This window comes from Boleophthalmus pectinirostris, unplaced genomic scaffold, assembly GCF_026225935.1.
Source record: "Boleophthalmus pectinirostris isolate CB_2022bp ecotype Guang Dong unplaced genomic scaffold, ASM2622593v1 HiC_scaffold_19, whole genome shotgun sequence".
NCBI lineage: Eukaryota > Metazoa > Chordata > Actinopteri > Gobiiformes > Gobiidae > Boleophthalmus > Boleophthalmus pectinirostris.
In genome coordinates this window covers 22,409,596-22,431,298 of record NW_026571140.1, presented here as the reverse complement: position 1 = coordinate 22,431,298, position 21,703 = coordinate 22,409,596, and the positions used below count along the sequence as shown (strand labels likewise).

The following is a 21,703-nucleotide window of genomic DNA, read 5'->3' as shown; positions in this document are numbered from 1 at the left end:
ATGGGGATTAACAAAACAAATTAACCATCAAAGTCATTATCATTCATCAAGAGTCTGCTCTTGTGTAGTTGTAAGATCTGTCTTTTGTTATTATGCAAAAAAATAATATAATATTGCAGCAATTTTTAATATTGCAATTTTTCAGCCTTAAATTTCTTTCACAGGTTGATGAAATGTCACTTATATGCGTACATTTTAGGACATCCTCAATTTTAGATGTTCCACTCACCTATTTTAGATGTTCCACCTAATTTGCGTTTAAATGTTTATGTGCGATTATAATGAGGGTCATATGGTATTTTGTGTTAGACAAAGCAAATTTTTGTATTGATTTCCAAATGTATTACATTTCATATACTAGTTTGTCATATCAACATATTTGAATATATCACTCACATATAAAAAGCAGTTTCATGTCCATCAGCTCAGTTATAGAGATCTATCACTTGGACTGTTTTCAATAATCACAAGGAGAACCATTTTGTTAACATAAATATCTTAGAGAAGTGTTTAAGCCCAAGAGTGCTCTAGCTTGACTCACCTTTACATTCATTATTACAACATAAAACCCAAGTTAACCCAGCACAGATCATACTCCAGTAATCTTTTGTAACCCCTTTGTTCCCTTTGTCAGATTGAGTTGAAACCAGTGCTCTCTCCCTACCTCACCCATTTTGCTCTCGTCCATCTCTTTGATTGACTATTATTCCAGATGACTTCTTTCATCAATACCATGTTATACAAAATTGAGATAGAGGCCTGTGATTTCACTGAATTGTGCACGCCTTTTGTTCCTTTGTTTACTTGCAAGTTTAAATAGCCAGTGAGTAATGCTTTGGTTGTTGGTTGTGGTGTCTGCTTGTCATTCTAGTTTCAGAATAAAGGCAAGCAAATCAATAGAGTTTGTATTGGTCTGACAGCTTGTTGGGAAAAATGCGGTGGGACTGTCCATCAAGTTAATTGCTAACTCGAAGGGACCGAGAAAACTATGTTGTAGAGTACTTTTTTTACTTTGCTACCCGTTCCATTCATCTATATCAAGGCAGATGATTTTGTTGAGTCCGAGACATGGCTGACTGCTCACGCACATACCAACGAACAGCTTGAAACGCATCACCACACATCTCCATTAGATCTGTAATCATCTCTCTCCCATACACTGTGAATACATATTAATATACAGAGTGTCTCTGTACATCATGCTATAATATGGGGCTAAATGTCATTTTGGAGGTGGCATGACACATTGTATTTAGCATACATTTTACATAAATGAAGAGCTAATATCATACTGGTTTAGACCGGTTTCAATATCTCAGAATATGGCATTACCTGGCCATGTTTCCAGTTTTGTTTCTTTGGCATAAATATTGTTTTTGATATTTGTGTAGCTTTAAAGAAAACCCTATAAGGAGAATCCCATTTCAGAACCTATAATGACTGACATACAACACACACATTGTAGTATAATGTGTCCTTTGGTGTCTAGACTTAATTGAAGACAATAACAATATTAAATCTTCCTTTCATGTTGTAAAGCTGATAATGAAGCTGAAATAGCCCCATTGTAAAACACTAGAGTAAATGCTTAATGATAACTAAACCATGCTACTTCAACTCACAAGAGTCACCATGAATGTATGTATACATTTTGTAACCCAGCATAAAGTCACATCATTATGAGTGCTCTACTTCAGTTCATTCATTTTGCCTTGTTTGCTTCATCCCAAACAAATGATGTTTAAGTGGAGTGATCATTAGATTCCCTTTACTGTGTTGGTCTGGTGTCTGTCTAGGGTCAGTTCTGTCCTTTGGCTAAAGCCTGCAGAGACCCACAGTGGCCCTTGACACTATAAAAAACAATTAGCATGTAAAGGCAATAAGTCAGCGCTTAGGCCCTCACACTAATGAAGCAGCTAACTCCTGTCCTCGCTTGTTTTAATAAGACTCTGGGAATAGACTGAGGCAGCACCCAGTCACTTTATATTACATGCAAGATTCTGTAGTACTTATGCACACTCATCTGTCTATAGGAGGGGCAGAACTGCATTCTGCAGTGTAAAATAAATATATAATTTCTGTTAAGGTACTAATTAGAGCCCGACCGATAAATCGGTTGGCCGATATGGGCTCCTGGAGGCATATACATACATATAATGCCGATAGCCGATAATATGCTTGCTAATATGGGCCGATATTTCACGTGGGCATGTTATACCTCGTTATAAAGCTTAGACTCTTTACATTATGTTCATTCAATCCAATTTACAGACAGATAAATGTCCTAATATGTGGTTCCACATCAGTATTTATCTGCGGAGTCATTTGTCTGTCTGTGTCCATACTGTCCCTGAACACACCCCCAGAGTCACGGTCACTTCACTCGCGTGTATTTGTTTACACCCCCAGCCGTGCGCAACACTGAGATTATTTTCTTTTTACGGACAATCGGTTTGAGTCAGGATTAAAAGGACATTTATTTGTGCAGACTTGTGATATGAGGAGGAGCCTGTGTGAGCGGTGAGTGTTGCAAATACATCAACTTAGAAGCTAGTTTTGATTAGCGATTAGCTGCTGTAGCTCCCGCACATAAACCGGCTGTTTTCTATTGCCCTTTTGTAAAGTGACTATATTGGCCGTATATATGTTACTGGACCTGCATTAATATGTAAATGAGCTGTGAATAGACGTGTGAATGATCCACATTTATCCATATAATGAATTACAGCGGCGCGCAGCATTTATGGCTAAAGGCTAATAGCGGTAGTTTCTTTACTAGCTGGTAGTGATGGGTCTAGATGGGACTAGAGCTAAACCTAAGTTTTTTTAAACAAGTCACGATTTACAGTGAATTTTTACATCACTAAATATATTGACGATTATATTGGCTATCGGCAGCTCCAAATCCAATTTTATCGGTTTCATATCGGCCACAACAAAATTCATATCGGTCGGGCTCTAGTACTAATACTGTTGATTGTTTGAGTTTTATTGTACAAACTGGTTTACATTAAATTAAGGATTATTTCCCCTTTGTGCCATGGCTTTTTGCTCCCTCAATCATGCAGATCAACACACAAACACTTTTTACAGTGTTCTACTAAACAGTGGTAATTCACTTTTGCCAAATGTAGTATGGTAAAACTATGTGAGTTACCTTTTTTACAGTGCATACACAATGCCTATTCGACTGAAGTTCATTGCACATGGGGGCCACTTGCAGTAGTGCCAGGTGGTCCATGCGTAAGCATGATTCTCTTCATTATTTTTATGAACACAATTTCAGCCAGAGGCCACAGAGAGTGCATTTTGAGGCCTGCATGGTCTGCTTTCTGAGGATTATGTTGTCCTATTGGGTTCATCAAACCAGAACCTTCACTTGCCGGGATGGTTTGGAGTGTTTGGAGTGTGAAGCGAATGAGAATCAGCCAGTCCTATCTAGTGCTCATGCTGCCCCCTACAGGATGGTATCCTTGTCTCCAATGACAAGGTGAGAGAGGAAGGAGCAAAAGATTGACAGGTAGGATCAAGGCAGCACTATGGTCAATGTAAAGGTCCGTAGTCATGGGAAAAGTTAATCCACTAGATGAAGCTCTCCACTTGGTCCTGAGTCCTTTTCTAACCTATGGCCGTATGCTGTGGGTCTTGACCTATAGGGTCAGATCTGAGCTATAAACTGCAGAAATTAGATTTCTCAGTAGGTTAGATGAACTGTGCTGCCCTTTAGAAAAGCATATACTATTTCACATCAAAAGTTTTTGGTACAAAGTTGTCTAAGGGTGAGAAAGTATTATGGTATAACTTCAAACAAAAAGCACAACAGAACATTTTATATCCAGTGTTGACATTGCGCCTCCCCATTCAGATTTTCAGATCTGAAGTCACATGACATCGCTATGCTTTTGTATTTGTCAGGGAGTAAAAATCCTAAAATCAGGACTGCCTTTCTCCTATAATAAAATGTGTTACAACACAAAGATAAATGGATTTAGACAATATACGGACCTGCCAGCTAGCCTTGGTATCACCTGGTCTTGAGGTGTTGTGCAATTGAAGATGTCTATCAGATTTATGCTTTCGGCAGTAGCTCAGTTGGTAGAGCATTCGCCCACTGATCTGAAGGTTGGTGGTTCGATTCCAGCTCTCAACATAAACATCACAGGTTGAGTGGTCAGATCCACTGACCCACAGGTTGGCTGGTGTGATTCCAGCTCCCACAGATGAATGCTGTCCTTGGGCAAGACACTTAACCCACCTTGCCCACAGTGTCTGCGTACACTGTTGTGTGAATGTGTGTGTGAATGGGTGAGTGAGTTCCTTGTTGTAAAGCGCTTTGAGTGCCTTGAAGGTGGAAAAGCGCTATAGAAAAATGTGACCATTTACCATTTCTTGCTCCTGGGCTTTTTGGTCTTTTCCATAATATAATATTAATAGCCATTGTGTGGTTTGATTAGCTGCACTATTCTATACTTATTTTTGTGTTACAGATAAAGTCAAATTCTCAGTGCTTAACTTAATAAGTAGTTATGTGTCAGAGCAGTCCAGTGCCTCAGCTCTATAATGAACTAGCATTATAAATAACTGTGTCCCAGGTGAGAGCTCAGTACACTGGCTCTGTCATGCTGAGTTCTCCTGGTTGTATTAGTTTGGGTTGTTGGTTTGAAGGACCAAAAGTAATCTATTGGAAAAAGCACCTAAACTGTCACCATGGCAGCTCTGTAACATCTCAACATAGCGCACAATCTCATCTGGGAAATTGCTGAACATTGTGCTCACTGGACAGCTGTTCCTGCTCTGCACCAGCTCTGACTGGGTTCACCTCAGTACAGATCTTAAACTGGCTCTTGACTTGGGCCCAAAGAAATTTCATTTTAGCTCCAGAGAACACAGAGTTACAATAATATATCTGCTGTGCTGGGCAAAGAGAGACCTCTCTGACCAATGCCACAAAGATTATTATTGGCCCTGTCACATGACCTTTTTGTCTGTTTTTATTTTAGTCTTTGCCACAAGTTTCTTCAAATGTATATATAAGTATTAACAATAAATACAATAAAATCCAGAATCCCAAACTTTAGCTATTGAAAGTAAAAAGAATATCTTGTGACATTTTTGTAATTAAATATGTATTTTTAAAACCAACATCAGAAACATTCACATACATATAATTTTTCAGAAACAGAATACCTTTGGCTTTTTAGCCTTTTTAATGAGACCTATTTAATTAGACCGTGAAATCGTGCTAACATTGTATTGTGTGTTTTGGCTTATCCTATTGATTTAGTGTTTAAATAATTGTAAATATAATATATGAATCTGTTGGCATCTGTCTATGTGTTTTTCTGGTGAAGCTTCTTGTGCTCTTTTCTAGATGGTTTTTGTATCTTGTATATTTCTAATTTGAGCATGTTGAAATGGCTTTACACCACTATCACCTGGGGTTAGTTTTTCCATTATTATTGTGTGTTCTGCTGAGTGATGGATCCCCTTCTGCTAAATTTGGTGTTCCTGTCTCATCTCAGACCTTGAACGTACCACAGGGTCATTGATTGAGACTCCCCTCTTCTCTCCCAGGATACCTGAACACAGCACAGATTTGTCATGGTCCTCACAGTCACAAAGAAGATTTAAAGCCAATAATAAATAAAGGACAAGCACCAAATAATACCCCGAATCCTGGTATTGCAGTGTTTTAAAGTGTGTATTTGATTGATCCTTTAGTGCTGTATGCATGGGGCTACATACACTACAGCGAACGGTGAGGAAGGCATTTCACAATCAATTTCACCCAGCACAAGTGCAGTCGGGAGTACAAATATGACTACCAAGAGTGATGGCTGCTTCCATGAAAAGAAAAAGGAAAAGGGAATGCTGAATGAGAACAACTGGGTAGAAGTCAATGAGTTTTAACTTTATAAAAAATATACTATGACATTATGGTTAATTTCACTCTAAATATAGGCTGGATTTCAATACAATTCTATAAAGATGTAAAATAGTGGGGTAAAACCCATTGTTTCACAAAAAACATATACGGTAATATTGTTGCATATATCCTCAGAATGTATTGTCATTATGATGTATGCTGTGTTCTTTGCATTGTTTTAGGTGATAAAGCTGTCGTTTGAGGAGTTTGACCTGGAAAGAGGATATGACACTCTGACAGTGGGAGATGGAGGGAAGATCGGTGACACCCGGCGAGTGCTATATGTGTAAGCTCTCTCTACTGAAGTACTTACATTCATTTATATATAAGCATGATATCACAGTACTACACACACTGTACATAATCTGTGGATGGTACTATATAAGGGAGATGCAAGAGCATTTGCCTTGTATTATAAGGAACACTTAACAGTTACTAGATACATCACTTTATTTAAGCAAACATTAGTCAGTCATCTCAGTCACTGTTAAATCTGATTGCTACTAATTTACACTTCTGTAGTTCTGTAGTTGGTACTTCTGGTTAAGTGGGAATTCTATTAATTTCAATGGATAACTAGTGAAAAGTCTTGCTGCCAAAATAGAGAAAGTTTAAAAAAAATCTTACACCAAACTACAATAAATATGTTTGCATCATGTCAAGTGCATTCAGATTCAAAACAACCATATAAATGTGGCATGTTTTCACAGACTCACAGGCACCAGTGTCCCCGACCTCATCGTCAGCTTGTCCAATCAGATGTGGCTTCATTTGCAATCAGACGATACAATTGGCTCAGCGGGATTCAAGGCTGTTTATGAAGGTACAATGCCCCCCTTTGCTCTATGATCATACACTAATGGCTATTATTTTGATAATAAGATGTGAAAGTCAGGGACAACAGATATTCAGATTCAAAGGGAAAATGCATGTGCTGTTGTCTGTCCTTGGAGGAAAAATGTACAGAGATGTTTTTATAATAAAAAGCAACAGACATATATTGCCAGATATATAGGCATACGTAAAGAATTTTAAAAGGGCAATGATCATACGGTTTTATTATTCCTCTAGCTCAACTTGTAGAAATATACAAAAATACACATTAAAGTTAAAGTGTCTATCCTTTTCAAAATTATAGATACAGTTTAAAAAAACCTCCTTTATTTCGATGATTCTCAACTTTTTAAAGTTTACCACTGGAGGAATACAGAACTGGTTTGCCCCCTCAAGTGTTGAGATCTGGCCTCGTTTCAATTGGGTTTATACTGTATTTCCCATACTTTTTTCAGACTCTTGTTCCTTATATACATTATTTCTTTTAATAGCTCAAAGGTTTACGCAGTTTGTTCACATATATTTAGTCTTTTTATGTCTCAATACTAGACCTGTCACAATTGTTTCTGCATCAACTTATCATTCGATACATGACAGATGGAACAGTCATTTTTGAGGTCAGTATTTATCGTGGGTACTTTTTCTCATTATAGATATAAACTAACTTCTAAATTGTTTAATTATGCTATTTATTCATTACAGCTCATATTTTTTACATTATTGATTTAGAATACCAATTTCTGCTTTATGGTTTGATTTCAATATTATTGTTTATCGTCTACATTTACTTCAGCTATGTATCACACTTCAAAATTTGTTATTGTGACAGGCCTCCTCAATACAACTTTTGCACAGCACTAAAAGATTCTATGTGTATGCTCTATTACTGTAAATAACTCCTAGCAGATGCTGGTAAATCAAGGCCACTTGCGATGGGCAGAGAGGGGAGAGCTGATGTGATTACTGCTAGACAATGAAAAATTGACAAAGAAACAGTGGAAATGACAGATTGTGTGTGGACACTGAATTGTCTGCCAGAGAGCGAAGGCTGTGAAGGTTATGCTCTTGGTTCAACACAGTTTTCGGTTTGATCCAGAGATGCTGCTGACTGTTTTCTTGGGTCACGGACCATACACTGATATCGCTCCAGTGTGCCAGTCTAGACTGGAAAGCTTAGTAATGTTCTGTTTTATTTAAAATTGACTTTGCACAACACAATGTTCTGCCATGGCTAAATGTAAGAACAGATTTGCGTCTGCAGTCTGTACTGGTTTCACAATTACACCGACTATGTTTTAGTGTGTTTAAGAGAATGCATTTTTGTTATTCAAGATGATGCTATGTTGCTGCCTTGACATCTGCTGTCCCTTTTATTCTTTGTAGTAGCGTCTGTTCCTTTGTTCACTTAGACACACACGGACAGCAAATTCATTCAGCGGAGGTCCATCGGTGTTGTGAAGTAGACAGAGCATACCTTTTAAACTGACTGGTAACAAACGTGAACAAGACAATGCACTGTTAGCTTGTACACTTTAGCAGGAGCTCGCAAAGTGCTGGTGTGTCGTGTGTGTGTATGTGAGTAAGAGAGAGAGCCCTTGAGTACATCTTTGAGCGTCTGTCACCGCGGATACCATCACCTTCTCCTCCTCTTTGATCAGTGTTACCCCTGGAGAGTGCCGAGGTTGTCAGGCTCATAGGAAGAACGTGACGCATGTGGGCACTGCACTTTAAATGCTGTCAGGGTACATGTGTTTAGCGTGCAGCCAATGTCATGGAGGGGGATTGAGATAATGACTATTTTAGTAGAATATGGATGTTTTTGCAGACCAGTGGTGATTGCATATGAAGAATTATGTTAGCCTAGTCAAAGTAGGCCTGTATAAGATTTTTTTTTAAATTGATTAGACCAATCTGAGCTAAGAGTTGACTTAGTTGGAATTACAAGAGGTAAGCTGATTAATGTTGTTAAACTCTCAAATATCATTACAGTCACAAGACAGCTAGTATTAGCCAACAGTTTTTCAGTTGGTCACTCTCACCTTTTTGTTGAAAATTTAGAAAATCAAACTGCTAAACAGGACTATGAACACTGGTATTGATTACAGGCTCCTGAAAATGTGTGGTTTACATAAATTTTGTATTTTTTCTTGAGTTTTCAGACAATCTTAATTTTTTTTGTGCATTGTGTCTCCATGGTAACTCCTAAACATTCGACCATTTGAGATACATGTAGAACACCCGCAGCGTGATGTCGCTCCAAAGTATCAATATCCATGGGTCCAGAATGATGAATAATTAAGATCATTGCCATATAACAGTTGCCAATTAACAGTTAAAAACATAATATTATATATTTGAAGTGGGAAAAAGTCCTCAAAATAACATATAACAGGAAGTTGAAACCTGTGTATATATGTACTAGTATGTGCATATTGGAGCTAAAAATAAAATTCCTGCTACGGTGCATGTCTAGACTAGGTCATATTAGATTTATGGGCTCTTGGACAATGACAGCACACACTTTTTAATTCAAACTCTTCAGAACGTAGAGCTATGTTGCTATGAAATAAGTGTTTATTTAAGCTAAATTTTACGATTTTGTTTGTAAACCTAATTTACCATAGCATTTTAAATTTAGTTTGATGTCTCATATTAAGCCTTATATTGCCTAATAAGTGTGTGCTATTTATTTGCTCTGTAAACTGCACTTGATTCAGTCACAGAGAACAGAAGATGTTGCTTACGCATTTTAATAGAGGTCATAAGTCTGTACTTAAAGAGATTTCCATTTTGTGTGAATTGACTTTAATTTGAACTCACCATATTAAATCTTCAAACAACTTAAACTATAAATAATAATGTGTTAAGAAAGAGTTTTCTGCTCCAAAGGGTTGCACTATAACACTGAAATCAAAGACATGTTTAACGAAAAGAAAGGTGGGTTTAATGTTGATATTTGTTCCTGGCTGAGTGAATGACAGTGAGTGGCATTAGAAGCAGTAAAATAGTGAATGATGTTGTATTGTACCATTGTACCATTACATGTCAGACTGACCAGTGAGTTAAAGTCAGTGTTCTCCTCATTGACACTCCTCAGATATGTGACAACTATATCTTTTGGCCTCAGACTCTTCACACAGGCTCATGAGGCTCAGCAGTTGTATTGTATTGTGTTGTGTCTAATAGTCGACTTATTTTTAGCCTCTCTATGAACTGCTCTGTCACTGAATGCTTTCCTTGGGATGTGTTTGCCCACATCCTCCAGCACTACGGAGCATTACAGAAAGGCAGTGTGTGTATGGCAGTCACATAGTCAGACACATCCATGGCGTGAATGGGAAAAATCAGAGCAGTTCAGCATTCAGCAGAAACACTGATGCCCTTATAAATGGATAAAGAAATGTGAATTGCGTGAAATGGATAGAACAAGAGCACATTTGTGTTGGTCGTTATGGTGACAGAGTGGTTTTCCCACTTCTCATAGAAGCTGTGGCTTTTGCCTAAATTGTATGCGTTAGTGATTTCCTTAAGGGGAGTGAATGATATCCAAGGGATTCTGTATGTTGTGCAGTGTGCTGGAGTTGTGCTTTTTGCGGAAGGAATTGGGTTTTGTAGAAACTAATGCCAATTGTCTGACCAATAAGATATAGAATAGCAAATTTAATTGTCAAATTCTATCATCCATTGGATCTTCATCACAAGTTATTGTGCAAATAGGAATGATCTGTCATTGGCTTGCTCTTAACATTACTTTATCCTTTTTAAAAAATGTTTCTCAGTAGTCAACCAGACAGAAATCCATGAAATTAATGAAAAAAGGATAACTAAGTCTTAAGACCACCAAAGTTTTCTATTGGGATACCTCTTGTGGGTCTGTTAACAAGAAGCGCAAGGATCGGTGTGCTTACATTTCCCTGCACTTATTGTTTTGCTGTTTGCAATTAAAGTTAAATTACACTACAATTACCCTAATGGTAATTACCTGTGAGATGAGGCTATACAATCCCCTCCTTGGGTTCGTCTGCAGTGTGGGAACAAACAGCCTCCTCCACGTTGCCTTATTACCACTGATCTGCTTCTATGACTTGTCAATTTTTCCCATTTGTCAATCTTGTGACAGGCTCATCAGGAGCGCTGCCAGCTCTGGTCCGAGGAGATTAGCTGTTGCATAAACTAGAATCCACTCTCCTCCCACTGGCTCACCACTCATCTGGGCCTTTCTGAAGTCTGTAAACAGATCTGTGTAGGCCGCCGTGATTCAAAAATACACCCAGGCTAACACGTGCACACACACGCACGCACACACACAAACACACACACACACCCCGACTCACACACACACACAGACTCCCACCATGTTGGACATTAGAACAAAAACTGTCCTTGTTTTATTCAGTGGCTAAGTTAAAAAAAAAATTAATCCTTCATATTTATATTGAATGATGTTTATTTGTTGCAAAAATGGTCTTTTATAATGCCCTTTTAAATGTGTTGTCAAAAGTTGCATCATGCAGTTACATCTTGCATCAAATTTTTGCTAAATCTATGCATGTTTTAGGCAAACTGGTGAGTCCAAGATGCGTGAATTATATTCAAAGATTATTCACAGTTTAACTTACCTTTTGTTCTTTCTCATTAGAGTAAACATGAATGTAACAAATTACAAACAAACTTATACAGCAGGAGCTATGATTAATTAGTCACAATATTCCATTCAAACACATCAGATCATATCCAGACATGTAATTGTATGCTGTAGGCACAGTGCTCCCTGCTCTCGGGGCAGTGTCTTATCTGGGTGTCACATGTTGTCAGTAATTATCAGTGTATCATTGCTGCTTGTACGTGTGCACGTTGCAGAGATTGAACGGGGAGGCTGCGGTGACCCTGGGGTGCCCGCCCTGGGGTGCCCGCGTTCGGTCGGCGCAGCGGTGATCGCTTTCAACATGGAGATGTGCTGACCTTTTTCTGCCAGTCAGCGTTTGAACTAGTGGGGGAACGGACCATCACGTGTCAACACAACAACCAGTGGTCAGGAAACAAACCCAGCTGTGTCTGTGAGTGGGATTTCATTCACCTAGACTATTATCAATTTGTATGAGTACTAAAATTACTAAAATTTAATTAAAGGAGACATATAGTGCTTTTGTCTGCTGTACTGATGGGTTTCAAATGACATGACAACATTCTATAGGCCAATAATATGTAATACAGATGGGGAGCAGCTAAAATTAATATTGTTTAAATGCAGATTTTTGTTGTAATACCTGTGGATCATAATGCTATATTTTGGCATTTTAAATCCCAATGCTGATAAAAAATGTGTTTCAAAAAGAAAAAAGTCAGCTGACTGATTTAAAACTACTAGTACCCGCCTGCCTGTTTACAGTATGTTGCCTTAAATGTGATCACAACAAAGTGCTGTATGCTGTCAGCCCCTCCTATGGATTGCTGCAAATCACCGTAGCAACACATTCTTTGGCCGTTTATGCCAGCAGGACATACTACTGAGTCTTACATGCATCATTGTTAAAGAAAATAAAATAGTTAGTAGTAGGCGTGTAGTGGGGAATCTTGAATGGAGAATTAATACTCATACATGCTAAAAGTGGTTAAAAACTCTTAAAGTGGATTTAGCATAATATGTCCCCTTTATTTTATCACTTAGTAACAACAACAATTGTCTTATCTTGTTTTATCTTAACACATTTTCTTTTGTCTTCGCAGCTTATTGGGTGCTTTCTTTTCTTCTTTTTAAATTCCTCCTTACACTCTTGTGTGACTCTTATCTTATTCTGTCTTCATGCATCTAGTCTCATGTTTCTTCAACTTCACTGCTCCCTCTGGGACCGTTCTCTCTCCGAATTACCCTGAAGAATACGGGAACAACCTGAACTGTGTGTGGCTGATCATCTCTGAGCCCGGCAGCCGCATCCACCTCCTCTTCTCCGACTTTGACCTTGAGCCGCAGTTTGATTGGCTGGTTGTCAAAGATGAAGGTAATTACATCTTACATGTTTTCCCTATGTAAATGGCTCTCTGGCATAATGCATTTACCGCTGTGATTTTAATGAATAATTTACCCTGACTTAGCAAAACAAGCAACTTCATGGAATACTTGATCATGAATTTGCCCATACGGTCTGCGTCTGTTAGTGGAAAACGATGCGGAGTGGTTTTGATGAATGCAGGCCTGTCAAACTGAAGAATCGATAGATGGATAGTAACATTTTTAATGCTTTCAACAGTCCATGCACTAATTTCCCCTCACATACAAAACACAGACAATTAGATTCACATGGCCTACTGTAATATACTGTGTGTCATTGATTGTCCACTATAGCTGCATGCAGACTAGTCATTAAAGATGAAGTTTCATTGAGTGGATGAGAAAATTAGACTCTTGTGTGGTTTCAAGTAGTTACTGCTGAGTTTAAAATTGATGCCAAATGAAACAAGTTTTTTCGAGGTTACTATAATATGGATATCTCAAAACCATGTAATTTATAAAGTTAGAGCCACGTCAGTCATTTGTATTATAATACAAAATTTGTCTGCTAAGAAACTGTATTTAGATTTTCTTTTCATTTGATAATCTGCCTTATTATTCATGTGACCACTGGCAGCTAAGACACATTTCTTCATTCAGTGAAATGTGGCTATGGTCTGCTTTCCACTGACAGTCCATTTTTTTCAATTACTCCAGCAGTACTCTTTAATAAAATCCACATTCAAAGAGTCTCAGTTGTAAATATCAAGTACATAGGATAATATAATATTCTCAACTGTCTCGTAATAAAATTCACATTCAAATTTTATTACCCAGGTGTACTTTTAGAAGGTGGCAAACCTAGAAATAAAACATGACTACTGCACCGCTGTACAATAAGATTACAGTTTCTATTTGTCAAAAAAGCTTTCAATTTGCCAACAGTGATGTTTATGACCTTGGCATTTATGTTTTTTGCTGCTTTTATGGCTGAATGTGTGTTATCAAATTTTCGAAAAATGAAGCAAAAACAAAACAAAAAAAAGTATTCACTTCAATAGCAAACAAGTAATAAATCTCAAGGATATAGTCCCCGAAAGTACAAAAGTGTCTGTAACTGCTATTGTCACTTGATCTGTTATAAGGATCTGAGTGAGGACTCTGCATTAAGACTTTTAGAGCTTTAGATTAGATAAAAGAACATCGAGGCATTTGCTTTGGCTACATTTGCTCTCTCTCTTTATGACAATGCAAAGATGCTTTTAGTGGCTGGCAGATAAAATTACTTTGAAATACTTCAACTTACACATTCTCTGCATAGAACAAAAATAGAATGATGAGCCTGAAAAGCATGTTTAACAAAAGATTGTCTTGGCTTATGTTTACCCAGGTTTGTACTAAAATATGTAGAAAACCATAAGTAAAAAATTAAGTGAAGCATAATGTGCTGCAGTGTATACCAGTGAGATACAAAATTATTATTGCTGTTAAAAGTAAGTAAATTAATTGCTACTTTTTAACTTTTTAATGCTTCTGGTGTTCATACCAACTATGAATTGCAGTCACCTTTTTAGGAGAACAAACTTGACATAAAGCCTAAATGCTCAATCAGATTTACAGCCCAACATCTGCCCCCTAATGTGTTTATTCCCACCTGTTTGATTTATTCTGCACCATACCATGTTCTCACACCTGATTACCATATTTGGGAATGGGATTTTCCTGTTGCTTATGCATTATGTATATACCATAAGTCAGTGATATTGGCCTGCTGTGCTGTGTGTGCCCGTCCCTTTAGGGCTTTAGTGAAGCCACGCCAGATCTGTGGATGTTTGTTGGATCACTGGGAGTGCACCCTCAAGAGCAAAGTGTATCCTGCTAAACAAAAGTCCAACGCCATTTGTTGCAGTAAATAGGCCTATGCTGCGACACAAATGTCTGGAAACAAGAACGAAGTGATGCATGGTTACAGCTGCTGCGGCCAGTGGGGGGACTGTAATGGCTTCAGACCATTTAATTGGTATACAGTGGCTGTTTTAATAGCCCGAGTGATGCCTCATTGCTGGACGGTATATTAATATAGCAGCTAGACTTTGACTGTCTGTTGCAATCATGGAGTCCCTTGAGGAATGATAGATACTTTGAAAGGATAATGGTCTTCCTGTCGTAGAACCATAGTGAAGGAATTGACCAAGAATGCATGATTTACACTGACATTTAGGAGGGATGGTAATGAGGTGGGCTCTACAACCACTTCAGCCTAATGCACTGTACAACCAGAAGAAAAAAAATGCACAGATGTCTAGAAAGGGTCCATATTACGCTATTTTCTAATCTATGTTACAGTGTTGTATCCCCATCAAAAACATACCTGGAGTTGTGTTTTGTTTCATTCATCCATGTTTAACACACAAACCTGCATATTTAGTCTGACTTCTCTCAAACAGAAAACACTCTGTTTCAACTTGTGATGTCATGTGGTAATACAGGAAGCACTCCTTTTTGGATAATTATAGCCCTGAAATTGCCAGTCTCTGCTAAACTAAAGTAAACCACCACTTCATGACATCACTAGGTGAAACAGAGCATTTTATGCTTTGCAGATGTAGACTCGCTAATAATAAAGGGTTACTCAAATATGTGAGAATGAAACAAAACAACATTATATCGTGGCTAAAAGCTCACAAGAGTCAATTTTGTGTAATATAGGGCCATTAATGCAGACACCTGCTATGCTACACAAACAAGCCACTATATATTTATGATTGCCTGGAACTACAAAACATTTCCATATAGTGAATAAAGACCCATTTGATTGATATTGCTCACAGCGGAAAAAGAAAAATCAAAACTATATCCGTCTATCAGCCTCCCATCTGTAGAGGCTTGTGCTATAAATTGAGGATGATAAAATATATGCTCCATTTGTCCTTACTACATTCTCCACTCTTCTGCTATAGGTCTGTCTGAGCCAACTACATTTGGGACCTTCTCCGGAAAAGACGTCCCTTCACAAATTGCCTCAAATGGACATATCATGAGACTCGAGTTTCAGTCGGACCATTCAAATACAGGAAAAGGATTCAACATCAGCTATACAAGTATGTGACGGAACCATTCTATCTATCCATCCATCCATCCATCTATCCATCCATCCATTTTCTTATCTTAGACTTAAGGCTGCCACACACTAAGGGAGAATTTGCCTGATTTAGGCTGCAATTTGCTTTGGGGAGGCGTGACCTGACTGTGTCTTCGTGTGCGATTTTGAAGCTGCTGCGCTCCTCGTGTCTGTAGTGTCAGTGTGACTCTGAGCTGCTCTGTCATATCATAACCACTAAACATCACTAACGCTATGGTAACAGCCAGTGAAACAGAGCGTCAGAGGCAGAGAGAGTGACGGACACAGAGATGCAGCATACTCAGGAAATAGCAAAAATAATGAGAAGGCTTTATTACTCACCTCTCGTAAAGATGTAAAGTTAAACTGTAGCATCTCTGCAGCAAATATCGACACCCAGTCCACAAAACATCAATATTAATCCAGTTTGAAGCTTTCTTTAAAAGTAAAAAGGCAAGAGTAGTTCCTCATATGTGTCTGTTTACATCCACACAGTGCGCAGATTGGGGTGAAGCTGCAGATTAGCAATAGCGACTCTACTTCCTGTGTACTTTATCGCTAGCCTTCTGTGCATTGAAAATCATGTATCTGAAGTATTGTACCACATTTCATAAATAATAACACAGTTTTGACTTGCATCTAAACTAGAAGCGCAATGCTCTGATCTTTTGAATGCTCAAAGCGAGTGGTTTTACTCTAGTCAGGAAACAGCTGACGCGAGGTGTGTTCACATCTTTGTAGTCTGTGGTATGCAGCCATATCCTGCAGCAGTCTTTGCGAGCGGAGATTTAAAATCTCATAAGGTTCTCTTCGTGTCTGTGGTGTGTGCTTTTTGTTGCATGATTAACAATCGTTTAAGACTGAAGAATCCTGGAGTGTGTGGTGGCCTTTTGAGTTTATTGATCCACAAGGGAAATTATTTGAACGCAATACCTCACATATCACAATATATTATAATAACAAAGTGCAAAAAATATAAATAGTAATGCATTCAAAATAAGTAGCAAAGATAGCAAGAGACTAGTGTCAAATAGGGCATAATTTTATGAATGTATAAGTATCATCAGGGGAAAACAGTGCAAAGGAGGATTAGTGATTGACATGACAGAAGGTTATCTAATACATTAGGGTAAGTTGCTGTACAGTTGTATGGAGTATAGTTTGAAATGAATGTAGTCCTGTATCCATCTATCTATCTATTGTTGAGTACTCAAAATGACAGATGTTTGCCCAAAGTTTTACAATGACGTAGTTAAAAGTCAGGCAAGGCTGACCAACTTAACTTTGTCATGGTTATGTTATACTTTTGTCCACACCTGAGATAACAGCAGGTGGTTAGGTCATTTATTTTTAAAGACAACTCTATCCCTATCTGTCTTTTCTATTATGAAACAATGACTTTCAGGAGACTTTCAGAAGATGGCAAGACAGCTCTTACACCTCTCCAAATGTTATTGGGTGCCCAATAATGATCTTTTCCCCTTTGAAATATTAGGCATTAGATTTATTGCTTTTCATGGAGACTGTATCGCTCTCAAATGTGTTTCTTTGAGTATGAAACTGTGGTGTGGTGAAGTAAATATTAATACAATTGTAAATTAATCTTACTGTAATATTAGTCTTATTGAGTTATTGAGTTTACTTGACAAATGTTTTTGTCTGTAGTATAGTGTCACTTTGACAGTGCCATTACAGCCCTGATTTTCTAAGGCAGCGTGTATAAAAGGACTTACCTCTCACATGGTGAAGGTCAGAAGGACAGAACTCCACTGTAAATAATTAAACAGTGAGAGAGTGTTTTCTGACATTGTCCCAATTCAACCTTGGACCTTCTCCTGTTCAGTGCCCTGTTCCTGCTCAAAGCTTAGCATGCTCCTCGTGACTCAGTCTCATTAATTCTTGGTGATTTTCACGTGTTGTGCACTGTTTAACACAGTCCCTCCCACATGACCTTCTCTTTGACTTCCTTTACCAGTGTCACTTGATAAATTAATCAACCTGTACACAGTCTTTAACCACTGACAGATCAATTCCTTGTCAGCTATATAAAAAAAATGTTGTTTATTTTTAACATTGTACATAGGACATTTTCACGGCAATGCAACATGTTGGACTTATTTTGTGCCATATTTAGCTGACAGAGACAAATGGTAAATGTGTAAGCATTGATTTTTTTCCCCCCACTTTCAAACAAATTAAGGTCTTTTTTTCTGAATCAGTAAACTGAAATATAAATACTTGGTACAGATTGTAGCATCAGTTTGTCTTAAACTACAGTATTTCTTTGTTTTAATCCAGTTATAGTATGTGTGACTCAATAGCATTAAGCCTAACATGTCCATACATTGGACTGAATTATGCGCTCGACACACAGGGGGGCGATACACGACAGTGGCAACTTCACACTCTAGTGCAGACTAGATTGTGTGCCTCCTTCAGATTTGATTGGTTATGAAATTGTATGTATTTCAGAGGTAAAAATATGTAAGCAAGTATGAAATGAAGTAGGCCTACAAGGTTTTTGCATGAATAATTTACCGATTAATGCTGACTCTGCTCTGCAACAAAAGTAAAAAGCCGACTCAGGGTCGTAAAAGCAGCGCCTTTCTTCATATGTCCTCATAGCAGTTTAGTACTATGTAATAAAATATCATAAAATCCTGGGAAATAGGATACAGTCAATATTGCTATTACTATAATGGCAACAGCGACAAAAGTTCAAAGTTCACGATTGTGATGCAGACCCGTGTGTGCATGTTAACATGCACAAGCATGAAGTCTTCACAGATACTTCCGCATGTTGCCTAATGGAGGGAGACAGACGATTTTCACATCGCACAAGTCTCATTGGAATTGAATGAACAGAGATAGTGTGACACTGAACCCATTACTTTGAGTTTGTAACTCAAAGTTTTGAGTTTGTAACTCAAAACAAAAAAATATATATATATATAAATACATATCACATATCATGATAATGCCAACATGACTTTTATGGGTAAAGTCTTCACATACATTACTGTAAATTGACTATACATCCTGTCACTTGTTCTTTATCCCTTCTATTTCCCTGTTCCTCTGCATCAGCAGCTAATCAACCTGAGGGACATGTCCAATCACTGGAGGTGTGATCTTTCTGGGATCAGGTTAATCTCTGGAATAGGCCTAATTTAAACTAAATATGACAGGCCTGAATCCACCAGGCCAATCTCATTCCCATCTCTCTCCGTCCAGTTATCAATTTGCTGACAGCTATTTGGGTTTAGCACTACTCGTCAGCAGTGCAGTTTTCATATTGTGTGAATATGCAGTACATATCTATATATTTGTATCATACATGTAAAAATGTATGTACCTATGTAATTAATATAGACTATATTATTAGGTTATGAATAAATTTGAAATTAATGTAGTTGGTATACAGTTTTAGAAATGTTTTCCTTACTTTTTTGTAGCGTTTGGACAAAATGAGTGCCATGATCCAGGCGTTCCTGTCAATGGTCAAAGATATGGAGACCAGTTCCAGCTGGGCAGCTCTGTTGCTTTTCGCTGTGATCAGGGGTTCATAAGGACACAGGTAAAGTATTGATCATCTACATTATTGTTTCTCAAACTGTGGTGGCACTCATGGCACTCAAGCTCCTTTAGGTGGTACTTGAAATAATTGACTGATTAATGTTGATTCTTCGCATGTGGGTTTGATGATTATAGAAATTTACCCACTATTTCTCCTCTTGATAATTTCTTGTTTAAAACTGATGTAGTACACTTTTACACCTGGTTAAGCCTTGGATTAAACATGGAATAGTCCTGTTATATACTATATATATATATATATATATATATATATATATATATATATATATATATATATATATTTTTTTTTATTATTATTTATTTATTTATTTCGGTCACAGGTATATTTTGACATTAATTCATAAACAGTCATATTTAACATATACAGACCGAAAAGGTGCAGGCTGAAGCTTAAGCTTATTATGTCTACCCTTTATTCCTTTGTCAGAGCGTCATCTTGACATCAGTTCATCTTCATAAATACAGCAGGAGGAAACAAACTAATCAGTAACAGAACAACAAAGTTCTACAGCACAAACTAAGTATCATATTTCATGTATCTGCCCAGAGTTAAACATTTAAACTTCTTTATGAAGTGAAAGAAAGTGGTGCACAATTTTAGGTTTTCTGTACAGTTGTTCCAGAGCTCCACTCCTTTAACAGATATACAAAATTTCATAATGTTTGTTCTGATTTTCTTTTTAATAAACATGGTCGTGCCTCTGAGCTCATATTGGCTCTTTCGGATTTTGAACATGTTCTGTAATGATTTTGACAGGAGATTGTTGTTTACTTTGAACATGATTTTCAGAGTATAAAGGTCGACTAAATCATATAACTCTAGTACTGGACCCTTACATGTTTGTACTCACTCTGCATTTCAGGGCTCAGATCAGGTGACATGTATCATTCAGGATGGAAATGTAGTGTGGTCTGCTGCTGTCCCTCGTTGTGAAGGTAACACATACACAATTTTTAAGGATATGCCTCTCACCTTTCTTCTTGATTACACTGATGGAGCAGACAAAATCAATAGGGTTTTCTGCTTATTAAAGATGGGCTAGGGAAACGTTATATCTTTCCCATTGGAGAGGCAAGAAAAACTGTGTTTTTTTAAATTATTCTCTAAAATTGATCGCATGAATGTATGATGCCCAACTATGCACAAAGTAAATTATAAAAGGTTTTCCCAGTAAAGACCGAGTTATGAGGCTAATCAACATGGCAAAAATAGATAGGATTTATTTATGTAGATAGTACAACCAGGAGGATGTTGTAAATTGCCTGAAGCACTAAAACTCCAACTGGAGGTCTGAACGGCAGCGAGACACACAAGCTAAATTTACTTTATGAGTCTTAATTAAGATATAGTGGTTTCCAATCACATTACTATAACCACCAGCTCCGGGTTGTTACACAGTTTTAGCAGATTAAAAAGTCATATTTTTGGAGTCTTTCCTTCATAAATAAACACCATTTCCCCCACAAATGGTATTGCTATAATTGTTTTGGCCCTTTGTAAATGCGCTGTTTACTCATGCATCAAATTGGCACTGACAAATTTCTGAAGGTAAATGTTTATGTTCAAAAACTACGATAATGGGGAAGATAACAATTTAAAAAAATTAGCTGAGAGAAACTTTCGTCGTTTAAGAACATAATGCCTTTTATCCTTTCCCAACAGTGTAAAACTATTATTAAGCAAAAAAAGACACAATTGAGTTATTTACACTAAGTTAAAAATGTCAAGGGAAAGCAGCTGGTGTACATTTTATTTCTGTGAATAAATGCATATTTAGATGATTAATATCTGCCACACATACATGACTTGTACTTTTGAACTAACTTTCTTTCTTGTATTTTTATATTTGTCTTCCAGCTCCTTGTGGGGGCCACCTCACAGCTCCCACGGGGGTGCTGCTGTCTCCAGGATGGCCTTCCTTCTACAGGGACTCCCTTAACTGTCAGTGGGTGATTGAGGGACAGCCTGACCATGCTGTGAAAATCCACTTTGACAGGTAGGAGATTTGGGTGTAATACTGTATGTAGCATGTGCCTCAATAGAGTATATGCAATAGAGTTAGCAGTTAGGTAACAAACTATTTATATTAAGGCCATGGACAATGACTCCACTTATCAGCATTATGAATTTGTGCAGAAAACAGAACAAAGGTTATGCAGATGACATCACAACATTCAGAATTTTAGCAGTGAGTTGCAAAATTGTATGAGTGTCAAGGCTGAGTAATTACATTTT

The 21,703-nt window shown here is 37.6% G+C and overlaps 1 protein-coding gene across 1 annotated transcript in view; it reads left to right on the top strand.

The window, feature by feature from the left end:
* LOC110175400 (CUB and sushi domain-containing protein 1) overlaps positions 1-21,703 on the top strand; it is a 324,734-nt gene that overhangs the window by 222,620 nt on the left and 80,411 nt on the right. The window contains 9 exon segments of the mRNA XM_055154309.1: positions 6,109-6,212; positions 6,637-6,749; positions 11,621-11,658; positions 11,661-11,817; positions 12,574-12,759; positions 15,710-15,850; positions 19,326-19,447; positions 20,331-20,403; positions 21,326-21,464. Of these exon segments, the coding sequence (XP_055010284.1) occupies positions 6,109-6,212; positions 6,637-6,749; positions 11,621-11,658; positions 11,661-11,817; positions 12,574-12,759; positions 15,710-15,850; positions 19,326-19,447; positions 20,331-20,403; positions 21,326-21,464 (1,073 nt within the window).